The sequence below is a fragment of the Echeneis naucrates genome, chromosome 3 (genome assembly GCF_900963305.1).
Source record: "Echeneis naucrates chromosome 3, fEcheNa1.1, whole genome shotgun sequence".
In the NCBI taxonomy this organism is placed as follows: domain Eukaryota; kingdom Metazoa; phylum Chordata; class Actinopteri; order Carangiformes; family Echeneidae; genus Echeneis; species Echeneis naucrates.
In genome coordinates this window covers 27,437,323-27,449,523 of record NC_042513.1, presented here as the reverse complement: position 1 = coordinate 27,449,523, position 12,201 = coordinate 27,437,323, and the positions used below count along the sequence as shown (strand labels likewise).

General features: G+C 46.8%; 1 protein-coding gene and 1 non-coding gene across 2 annotated transcripts in view; one reads left to right on the top strand and one right to left on the bottom strand.

Annotated features, from left to right (window-relative positions):
• The window catches only part of LOC115040660 (nuclear receptor ROR-alpha A-like), a 28,880-nt gene that overhangs the window by 1,600 nt on the left and 15,079 nt on the right, over positions 1–12,201 (top strand). The window contains exon 2 of the mRNA XM_029497555.1: positions 11,911–11,943. Coding sequence (XP_029353415.1) covers positions 11,911–11,943 — 33 coding nt within the window. The remainder of the gene's footprint in view (positions 1–11,910; positions 11,944–12,201) is intronic.
• trnav-uac (transfer RNA valine (anticodon UAC)) lies at positions 5,524–5,596 on the bottom strand. The gene has a single exon. It is a non-coding gene; the product is annotated as a tRNA-Val (tRNA).

Genomic DNA, 12,201 nt, shown 5'->3' with positions numbered 1-12,201 from the left:
TGATTGGCTGTGACATCACCCACCGGAGCCAATAGGAGCGTCTGACGTAGAGACGTGACTCCAGACGTCAGTATCAAAGATGGAGGATGAGAACGGACGGATAAACACACAGAAGGAGTCAGAGAGTCGGACTGATCCAGATCTGAAACTTGTGACGCTCTCGTGTGGATCCATTTGTGCACACAGAATCATGATCAGTTCACTTTTTTTTCTTCTGCTGGTAAATAAATTCAACCCACAACAGGCACTTAACTTTCCACAGAAAACATTCGAAACACAAGAAATGAACAAAACAGGTTTTAGTTGCAGGAAAGCATATGAAATGTGACATTTGAACTCTGACCCCAACGCTGCGGCGCTCAGTCTGTAGCTCGATGAGCTCATTTGACCCCAGCTATGTGAGATCGTTAGGTTGTCCAGCGACAGTGAGAGTGTCTGTGCTTTTAACGGCTTCGCTGACTGACAGCAGAGTTGGCCTCCCTCCACAGAAGGGTCAAAGGTCAGAGGTGAAACGGTTGGAGGTTAAAGTTCCAAATTAATAAGACACATCAGTTTGTCACAATATGTTATGACTCAGTTTTACTGATGTAGAGGTCAGACTGACGCCCTTGAAAACAGCAGATCAGAGTCATGGCTTTCAAGATGTGATCTGAGAGCCTAATCCTCTGTCTCCATGGAGACCTGGTTCTGACAGGTCCAGGTTCAGCCCATGAACCCATGGCCCAATTCATTTTTCCAAGATATTTGTAAGTTTGAAATGTGTTTGCTGTGTTTGTGGAAGCTGTTTATTACCGATCTCCTCCTCCTCCAGGATGAGATGCCCACACAGCTCCTCTCTTCTTCTGCTGCTGAAACATCGACGCCTTCATCTCCAGTCCTCAGCTCAGACAGGGCGAGAGAGAATTTGATTTTTAAGGCCAGAGACAGGTTTAGACACAGGTTTCAGTCACTTATCAATGTAAACACTCTGGTCCTCCTGCACCGAGCAGAGGACCGGACCTGGAGTCCAGATCTCCCTGAACTGGTCCAGGTCCTGCATCTCTGTAATATTTAAAATCAACCATCACTCTGGCTTTAACCATCCTGCTGAACAGGAGGACCAGGTCAGTGTCCACACTGTCCTCCATCGTCCTCTTCCTGGAGACGTAGATGGCCAGTTTAGCCTGTCCCAGGATGAAGTTGATCATCTGGCTCCTGTGTCTGATGGCCCTCCTGTACCTGAAGCCCAGGATGAAGGTCTGGAGGGAGAACACCTCTCCTCCTTTCCTTAGCAGTGTGTCCAGCAGGGAGAACAGGGGGCCGAGCCGAGGACACTGGGAGAAACAGTGGAAGACCGTTTCTACGGCACCACAGAAGGGACACTTGTTGGACACTGCTGGGTCAAGGATGGAGACGAAGGACGTTCACTGCCAGGATCCCGTGGAGGAGTCTCCATTGGAGGTCGGCCACCTTTTTGGTGAGTGGAGGTTTGTAGAGGCTCCTCCACTCAGGCCGGACCTCCTCACCGAGGCCCAGGTGAGCTCTCCAGGGGGAGTCGGCTCTCTGCAGCTTCTTCCTGTTCAGGCACTCCACCATCAACACTGACAGGACTTTACTGCTGGCCTCACCCAACTACTGGCTGCCTGAACTTTGACCCCCAACAGACCACCTGGGAGGGACACTGAGGGAGGGGAAGGGATCATCAGGACATGGTGTTGTCACACCAGTGCTGTGGTCCATCAGCAGGAGGAGCTCATGTGGGGTCAGAGAGCCCCTCCAGTGGTCCAGCAGCCTGCCCGCCATGTCACCCAGAGTTAAAACCCCTGCGCTGCTGAACACCTGGCTGACTGCTGCTCCTGCCCAGCGGGGGGGCCAGGCGTCCTCCATGGACCAGCGGCTCCTTCAGCAGCCAGAACAGATTCAAGATTCAAGATTTATTGTGACTGTCACAAGTACAATGAAACGTAAGGTGTAGGCCTTCAGTGCAGGGTATAAAACCTATATGACTATATGAACAAGAGAACAAGAGACATATTTAGTAAACATGGTTTACTAATGAGTGGTAGAAAGAAAAGGTATATACTGGAAGATGAGCTGAGCTCTGATTGTGTTCACTTGTCAGCTCGTTGAATGGGAGTTTCTCCTGAGGTCACCTACAGGTCTCAGGTTTGAAGGTTTTCATCCACCTCTTGAAAACTAGTTTCAATGAGACCAGTTACTATGGCAACTAATGTAAATCTAATTGGGTGAAGCTGATTGTTATCTTCCTCCTGACCAGGACTAGAACTCTTCAACATCTCTGTCGTGGTGTGTCACCATGACATTGGGTGTTCTGGACCACGGTTGTCATGGTTATAAACAGATAGGGTGTCCATGCCTTTGTCACCATAGTTACTATGGAAACAGACTCTGGTTTAAAATGAGTGCTTTGTCGGGATCAGCAAATCTCCGTTGTCATGGTTACAGCATCAACAAATGGCTCTGACACTCAGAGATGCAGCTCCACAGACTCAGACAGACTGATAATGAGTGAAGGTGTGTCTGGGTGAGTTTACCTGAGTGGAGGCACATCCTGCCCCAAAGATGGGTGACCGGTTTATGAAGAAATGTTTGTGGTTTGGCTTCTGATCATTTCCTGAAACATCTTGTTCCCTCAGACAGGAGCAGCTCATCCACGCACACAGACAGACGTTGAAAACTTGAAAGTACAGACTGAGAACATAAACTGGTTATGAGTAAAATTTACTGGGACATCTTCCCATCAACTTCAATCTGACTTCTTTTTACAGCCCGTGTCTTGAGTACTTTTGACAACCAACTCATCTGGATCGGGGTCTAAAACAGGGTTGGGTTACCCTACAGGGCTTTGGACAGGTCCTCGTTTTTAATGAAGGGGGGGTGTTACTGATAATTACCCTCTTGGTGGGGGTCTCCAGCGGCTGCACCCTTCTCCACCACCTGCTCCACCTTCCGAACCTCGTCCAGGAACAGGACCACGGCTCCGTTCATCCTGGAGGCCGACCTCCTCCCCCACAGCCAGGGCCACCTCCTCCACGGTGTGCAGACAGCCGGGAGAGCTCGGCGCCGTTCCCCGCCATGCTGGAGGGACGCCACCAGCAAGACAAAGCCTGGCTGGCAAACTCCCCAAAAAACACACAAAGACACCACTAACAAATAAACACAAACTCTAAACAGACAACTTTTAGCTCTCGCTCTGACCACCGTCAGCACGCTCCGCTCAGACTCAGAGAGAGAGAGTCACACACACATGCAGGTTGTCTTTGTGTGATCACGTGTCTTCCTGCTGTGATAGATCAGCATTTGATGGATTCTGCTGTAACTTTGAACAAAGTGAACGAGGTTGAAGTGAAAGCGACGTTTCACTTTGCTGAAGGACTTCTCTTCCTCTTCCTCTTCTCGTCTCATTCGCCCTCAGGAGCTCAGCACTTTCTCTCTGTACTGATATATTTCTGTTTCCCAGACGAGATATTTAGGGAGAAAATGTGACTGCAGACAAAATGATTGATAGTTCAAAGCGAAAGGAGGCTGTGGAGACGTTTTAAAGGACAGCGGGGACGTTGGTCCTCAGGTGAGCTCCTCTGTTCATAGTGAGTTTTTGTCCCGGACTTAGTTGACAGTGAAGTGGGTCAGATCTGTGGCATCAATGAGAAGAAGAAAGAGCCGTCTGAAGTTCCCTCAGGTGATATGATGATGTTCAGGCGTTAACGTGGAGCCTGTGAACGCACCACGACCTGGAGATGTTCAGTCGCTGTGCGTCTCGTCGGATCAGATCCTGGACTGTCTGACTACAGATCTGGATTCCTCTAATGGGATTTAGCAGCATTTGATTTGTGTGGCTGGGTTTGTTGATTTATTTTTTTACTTGCTTTTTGGCTGCTGTTGAACAGAAACTGTTTTGGTCTTTGATTTTCCTTTGACAGTTTGGTGATGCAGAGGCAGGCGAGCCGAGCGCTGATGCAGCTTTGTTTGTGCTGTTGGTCTGTGATATCTGGATGATGAAACCTTGATGTAACAAAAACCCTCAGAGCTGCTTGTAGAGTACACAACTAACAGCATAAGGACACACACATATGTAAACTATAGGAGACGTGATGCTGCTTCACCTCCATCAGGAACATTTTCTGTTGACACAAAAAAAAAACTACCTCTTATCAGGCTGAAGTGGACCAGAAGAAAAACCTCAGAGAAACCAAAATCCTGTAGAGACTGGAGGATGGTTTCAGGAGGTATAGACTGTGGCTGAGGGCGGTTACTGTTTTGTGACATCACAAAGCGCCAGAATTCCTGTAGCTGGTCTTAAGGTTCTGTTTCTGAGTCCAGACTGGGAGTGTGTCTCTGAAGACTGAGACCTTTGAGACTTCAGCGGGATTAACCTTGAGACTATATTTAATGTTTTTGTTTGTTGAGCTTTTGGAAGTGTGTGTTTGTGTGTGTGTGTGTGCGCGCATGTAAGTAAAAAGAGCATGGAGCTGTGTGAAAAGAAAGACAGTGACAAAATATACTTGCACTGAGAGTGTGTGTGTGTGTGTGTGTGTGTGTGTGTGTGTGTGTGTGTGTGTGTGTGCGTGTGGATGCATCAGTGTGAGGCCTCAGGTAATAATAGCCATGATGGATTCTCACCTGGCCTGGCGAGCTCCAGCTCGGTCTATGAAGATGAAGATATGTTGGAGCTTCTGCTGCAGTCCGGGGGGAGACATTAATAACCCTCCCCCCCCCCGACACACACACACACAAACACCCCCAAACTAACAATACCTTTCAGGACAGCAGCATCAATCTGGGCTCAGTTCAACAGGGACTGCTCTGACTTCCTGGTTCAGGCCTGAAGCCCCGCCCTCCACCTGATGGTGAAAGATCAGTAAGGATGAAGACGATTATTTTAGAAGTACTGAAGTCTATGGGAAAACATCCCCACTTCATTAGCTCAGCAAAGATTGTACCATCCACTGAAGATGGAGCAGGTCAACGTTTCCATTGCGTGTAAAGCAGACGTGATGACCACTACACTACAGAACCACAGCAAAGGCTGCTGAACTGAAATGGACCCAAATGGGGTCAGTTGTATCTAAAGTGATTGAAGACAATCATTGTTGGTGCATTTATTTCCTCAGTCCTGAAGCTACCTAAAAAAAAACAGTTCAAAGGATCAGTCATTTGTTTGGGGGTTTGTGGAAACTGTGAGTCATTTTTCTCTGCAGACCTGAGAGCAGAAGAAATATTTTAGAGGTTTCAGGAGGCCCCTCAGGGACCAGGATCCGGCCTCTCTCTCCTGTTTTTAGCTCCTGGATGTCTGCAGACACTGCAGTGATTTATTCAGCTGCTGCTGCTGCTGTTCAGGTGAAGGAACGCCTGTCACACCTGCAGCTCCAACAGACAACACTGTCGTCTTCAGACCGACGGCGGAGCCGCTTCCCCTTCAGGCAGGTTAAAACTGGTGTGTTCAGGGTCCCAGGAGCAGAACAAAACATTCTAACCTTCTGTTAGAGGTCACTTTGTTTCATGAGCAGCAGTGAGACAAAGGTTTGGTTCCACTGGGGATCGAACCCAGGACCTTCTGCGTGTAAAGCAGACGTGATGACCACTACACTATGGAACCAACAGGGACACGTCTTTTCTGCTGGGTGATGTTCCAGCTCCAGTATGATACCGACCTCTCAACATTTCCTTCGTAAACAAATACATTGATGGAATCTTCCTAAAACAAGATGGCCGACACACACTTCGAACGCCGCTCTGATGGGAGATGTCAGTCTGACTGACCCTGAGTTGACCTTTGACCTTGCCCACCTTGGCACCGCACAGAGATGCGATGACTGGTTTGATTCTGACACTTCTCTTTACCTTCGAGTCCACAAACTTAGTGTTTTATTTTCTTTCTCCACTCTTCTTCTCTCTCAGACTTCCTCTTTCTTCAGTGGTTATTTTAGTCGCCGGCGGCAATGACACGGATAAAAGGATTAACTTATCTTCTACCAATTTAGAGCTTTTAAACTCAGCCTGTCACCCCCCCCCCCCGGAAATTTAAAAGAAGCATGCTGGGGAGGCTCCATTAAGTGCGTGTAGAATTCATTTCCCCTGTTTATTCACAGAGCTGTGTTGAAGGTTGATGCCTGAAGAGGCTGAAAGAAACCAAAGCAGCAGGAGCAGGAAGGAGGGGCGGAGTCATGGGCGGAGTCAGGAGGCCAAATGTGATCTTTACGGGGAAATCATTTGTCCTGAAGAAGTGATGTGACATTTATTGTGTGACTGATTTACTTAAACACTCCGATGTAAAAGTGAATTCAGTTCAATTTTAGCCATGTATATGGCGTCTTCCTGTGTAAGTCTGTGTTGAGTGTCTGTCAGCTGGTTGTGTTTTTGTGTTGGAATATTTAAACATCCGAGAGAGTCCAGCTTTTTGTTAGAGATGGTTCCCTAATATGTCCCAGAATGCATTGCTTCCTTGAGTTCAGGAGTGCAGATTTAGTGACTAACTTGTCTACGGTGGCCCAGAGAGATCATGCTGCCACTTAGGAGAAGAATAAGAATCACAAAAGTGATTCACCTGCTGTGTGTTCTGTTTTTGTGAACACACAACAGTTGCACGCTGACATTGCGTTACTCACGGACCAAATTACATACAAACAAATGAACACAAACAGATAAACACACAGCCCTCACTCTGTTCCCAGCAGATGTCAGTGTGACACACACAAACAAACTCTAATTCACCAAAGTAACCAAACAAACCAAGATGTACTTTTTTATTGTGTTGATAAGAATATTTATTAAAATATCATTAAATCCTGGAAAATGAAGTTTAACAGGACCAGGACCTTCTGGGCCTACATCAGACCTGATAACATCACACAGCCACATGAACTTATAGACAACACAAAATAAAAACACAAACAGGCCTCAGGAAGGAAACAGAACTGTATGGCCAAACCAACCTGAGTGACCTCTGACCTTTGTGACCTCATCTCAGTAGTGTGAAGTGGCGCAGCAAAACACTCTGTTTACGTTAGTTGGCAGCCAAAAATCAGTTTTCATGTTCAACGTGTAACTTCAACAATGACATCCATAGTCTCATTTATGTTTTTTAACATATTCAGAAGATCTGGTATATTTTGTTCTTCATTTTATAAAATAAAAGCATCTTTTACTTAAGTCATTCACCAAAAACCCTTTAAAATGACTCAGGAAGGCTGGGAGGAGTATGCTAAAGCTAACTCACTGCAGAGTGAAGGAGTGGGAGACTCTTTAATTATTCACCTTATGTGTGTGTGTGTGTATTCCCAACCTTCCCTCCACCACACTCCCTGTATGAGCTGTGTGTTTGTTCTGTTTCCACGTGCAGGACTGCCTGCTCACGTCTGTGAGAGCAGCTTTGAAGAGGCTCATCTATTAGGGTCCATATGGGGGCCCGCAGGGCGGGAAGGGGATGGTGTGTGTGTGAGGAGGGGGTACAGAAGGCTGAGCAGCATGTTTTCTCTCAGTAAGAAGTCCAAGTGGAGCACCGAGGGGCTCAAACCATCTAATATATTTAATATGCATGGGGAGCGTGTGTGCAGCAAAAAGACATAAGAAGTTGTATCACTGAGTGAAGAAACTGATTTAATTTGACGGAAAATCATTTTACAGTCTGAAGGTTTAAAGGTAGACCTCCACATGGTCTGTATTAATCCAGAGAAATGCTCCCAGTCTGGATTCTGAAACTGAACCTTAAAAGCAGCTGCAGGACTTCTGGGACTTTGTGATGTCGCTGTGTTATTTTCTGACTCCACACGGCTCCACCCCTCCAGCAGCAGCAGTGTCAAAACCAAACACACTGTCTGCAGATCAAATGTCCCCAGATAAAAGCAGAGTGTCCCCAGTCTGTTTGTGCTTGTGATGATGTTGTGTGTTTGTGGGTCTTGTGTTTCCCCTGCATTGTGTATCTGCAGCAGCAGTGTGTCGGTTGTGTTTGGCTGCTGGTGAAAAACTGCTGCTCTTTAATGTGTCGCAGTCTGAGGTGTCAGCAAACGTTACTGTGGTTAGACAGGAAATGACAATCAGGAGGTGTGTGTGTGTGTGTGTGTGTGTGTGTGTGTTTGTGTTGACGTTGTCTCAGCCTTTGAGCTCCAGCTCTGGGATGGAAGGGACAGTTTCACATTGTTTAGCATCTTTTCTGTCTTCTTATTAAACGAAGACAGAATAATTTGTCGACCTTCAGGATGTGACATGATCACCGGTTGTATGAAGAAGGAAGATGTATTGAAGTCTATGGGAAAAATGTCCCTACTTCTCCCATGCTCCCATAGCTAAGTAGCAGTTATGCTAAAGCTAACTCTGGACCCTCTTTGTACTGGCGAGGCTTCAGGTCTATTTAGCCCCGCCCCCTCTGTCCCCACAGGTGACAGGATTGGCTGTAGCAAACGAGGCAGGTAGAATTCAGTTACATGAATGATGAATGTTGCAGCGTTTCTGTTTCTTCTCATCTGCTCTGGGGTTTTAAAGACGACTGTCAGCCTCCGTTTTCACTGTCACTGAAAGTTCTGTCTCATCTGTCTAATCCTTAAATCTTGTTTTATCGCCACCATCTTATCTGATGCTGCGGGTGGTGAGAGGCTGGGAGTCTCTTTTTTCTTCCTTTTGTTTTGAGCTCCCTGATGAGCAGCGGTGAAATGACTTTGGCGGCTGCTGCTAATGCTCTATAATTGGCACGAGGAGCCGCTCACTCTGAACAATTATGAGACGCAGGCGCTTTAATCTGAGTCGAGCTCTGAGGGGAACGGAGACAGACCCTCAGTCTGCTCCGGGTCTGTCGGACCCTGGAAACAGACGGACCCAAGCAGAAACCAGCTCCAGCCAGAGAACCAGAGCCAGTAGACCGAGACCAGGTCCTCAGATCAGTTCCTGAGACGAGGTGCTAAAACAGGTGCTGAGACCAGGACCTGAAATCAGGTGCTGAAGGAGTCTTGTGGAGCTCCCTCTGTTAAATGAAGTTTGCTCACACGTAGTGTCTGTCATGGCGTCTCGCAGCATCATCAGCCCCGCCCTCGTTATCAATCGGTCAGAGCAGAGAGACAGGAAACCGGACGGACAGAAGGCGACACCCACAGCTGGATGATCCTGCATCAGGTTGTGGATCACACTCTCCCTGTCCTTGTGGACGCTCATGTGTGACCCATAACCTTTAAAAAAAGGTGGGTGTGTCCTTCGCAACTTCCTTGGCGTTGTCACGGTAACTCAGTGGCCTCTGTTCCAGTCCATGAGCCAAACGGCCCAAACAAGGAACTTCCTGTGCTGAACGTTTCTTTGGTTTTCATGGTTTACAGTTGACAGAAAAGCTTGGTGAGCGGGTCTCAGTCCCAGACCCTCAGGTTCTGGTCCAGGAGCGCACCTCTGGTTTTGGTTTTCCTTCTCAGAGCGTCGTCTCCCCCTCCTGGAGTAAATAAGGCCAGAGCTAATGAATATTCCAATGTGGTCCAGATTCCATGATGTGTGTGTGTAGCAGTCAAAGGTCGCTGCAGATTAACGATGTTGTCAGCTGGACCTGCTGCTTTTCGATGATCAATGAAATCACCAACATCGTTTGTTTCTGCCTGATTTATTCTCATACTCTGCCGCTCTGAGTCACCTGACAGGAAGTGGGTCAGACATCAGGTTCAGGTCTCAGGTCCTCTCAGTAAGACTAATTCTGTACTGGATTCTCTTCCTTCAAACCAACAGCTGCCCCCACACCTGGACCTGGACTGTTAACCTTCAGTCTGCCTGTTGACCATCAGGGGGCGACTCCACTGGTGGTAAATATCTCAGGTTATATTGAAGTCTATGGGAAAATGTCCCTTCTTCTCTCCGATTTATTAGCTCATTAAATGTTTTCCCGATGAGTTTATGGTCTGTAATTTCAAATTAATTCAAATATGTTGTTTGGTTTTTTTGTTTCAAAAATCCAAGATGGCTGACAGATTAATTACAAACTGGCGGCTTCAAAGCCGCAGCTCAGAGACTGATGGGGATGGACAGTATCTCGTATTGGTGAGACCTCTAAAGTCCATTTAAACTGATAGTGTCAACGTCTTTTTGTAACAAACAATAACTCTGGTTCCACTGCGGATTGAACCCAGGACCTTCTGTGTGTAAGGAGATGTGATGACCACGACACTATGGAACCACAATGTGTTTGTTTGAGAAGTGCATTTTCAAGCAGTCTCATCATGTGAGGACCGAGATCGCCAACAACCCTTCGGTTTGCTGCGCCTCTTATTTTAGATCATTGGTCTGTTTCAGAATAAAGGAAGAAAACATAACAACTTAATTAGAAATGGCTCCAGTCCGTCTCTATTTTTCTCTCCCAGCATGCCCTAGAAAATGAAAGACCATCCCCAGTGCCATGAATCAGCTGCTGTGGCCCTCAGGGGACATTCATCATGGCACCTTCTGCTCATAGGCAGAAAAATGTAAGAGAGGGCAACAGTGGAAAAGGTCACATCAATCGATCAAAGCTGTTTTTCTGCTTTAGTTAGTAATAATTTGTGAAGGTTGTCCTCAAACTGTTTCCTGGACAGTTTGAGGACAGGTCCTGGTTGTCCTTCTGGACTCAGACTACAGTTAAAACCCACTAAATGAGACCAGAAGTTAAAGACAGCGGGACTAAAGAAGTCAGTTCTTTAGTCATGCTGTTTCAGTTTCAGACCAAGAGGGTGAGCCTGAGGTGCTGGACTGCTGAGATCTGGTCTGGCTGTGGTCAGGTTCTCTTCGGATCAGGTCTCTTTCATTGAAAATGAATTTAAACCAAACCAGGTTTGAGAAGGTTTCCTATTTGGACCAACAAATCGGATCCATGTAGACCAGAACTTTGTTTAACTTTCATATCTCTGAGGAAGACAGTCCACTGTGAGGTCCAACTCACTTGGTCTTTGAGAACCAGGACTAAATCCAGATCAGACAGTAGAGAGCAGTTAGTGAAGCTGCACAACTAATCAAATCATTATCTGGTGAAATGAACGAGCTGCAGTCTTCAAAGAAGCTAAATTGTGTCACAGCATTGTTACGTGTTGTTAACAGCAAAAAAGTTGTGTTGCTACAGAGACGCCTTCTGTTCTCCAGATGTGGAGGAACACAACGGTGTGATCCAGCTGCTGTGACATCATCAGCTGGATCAATCTGACTCACGATGAAATATGTCTTCATCTGGTCCACGGACAGAAGACGCTGTCAGTCAGTCCTGACTGAGCTCTGTTCTTCTGAGGTGGATCGTTGTTAGCTTTTGGCTACACGTCTTAGCTAGCGTGGCATCGTGTTTCAGTTCCTCAAAGAGCTCAGCTCTTGTTGCTCACCTCAGATGGCTGGGCTGGCTAATGCTAATGCTCGCAGTGCAGTCTTGTGCCACTTCCTGTCTGTTTACCTGAAGGTCCACCTCACCACCGCCATCTAGTGGTCAGTGAACACAACATAGACAGTCCATTCATAATCTGTCAGAAAACTTTAAACCAATAAACCGACGTTTTCTTCCTGTGACGTTACAACACAAAATCAAACACACACATAAACGCACACTCTGACCTTGTCCAGATGGACTGAACAAGCGGAGCGTCACCAGAAGAGTCACTGAGGCCCCGACAGACTTTGGCCCTCAGGAAAACACACACACAGACACACAGCAGAGTGAGGAAACACACACACTCTGCTGTGTGTCTGTGTGTGACACACTGACTGGTTACACTGTGTGAGTTTGTTTGTTGTGAAGTTGATGATGAGCTGCATCATCATTCATCCGTTACATTTACATCTGATTTATTCATTTGGTGCTTTTATCTAAAGGGACACCTGAATGCACCACAGAGAAGGTTAAAGGTCAGAGATGAATAGTCTTCTGCTCTTCTTCAGCTTTGTAAACCCCTTTGATATGAAAGCTGATTGTGTGTCTGTGTTTGTGTTTTGCAGGTTTGTCGACCACTGCGAAGAAGACACATTCATGTAAGTCGACTGATTTCTGCTCTTCGTCATCAGCTGTTCACTGCGTGGGGGCGGGGCCTGAGTCACATGATGGTTGATTTCCCACTTTCTGTCAAAACTGAGTTGATGGTTGAAGTCACCTGAAATAGCACACATTCATTTGCATAGAACAGAAATGTCATTTATGTGTTTGTGACTGTTAAACAGTTAAAGTTTAGTCGGATCTTAGATCAGGTCTTCCCGGTTGATGATCCACATTGAGGCTCATCTGCAGTCTGA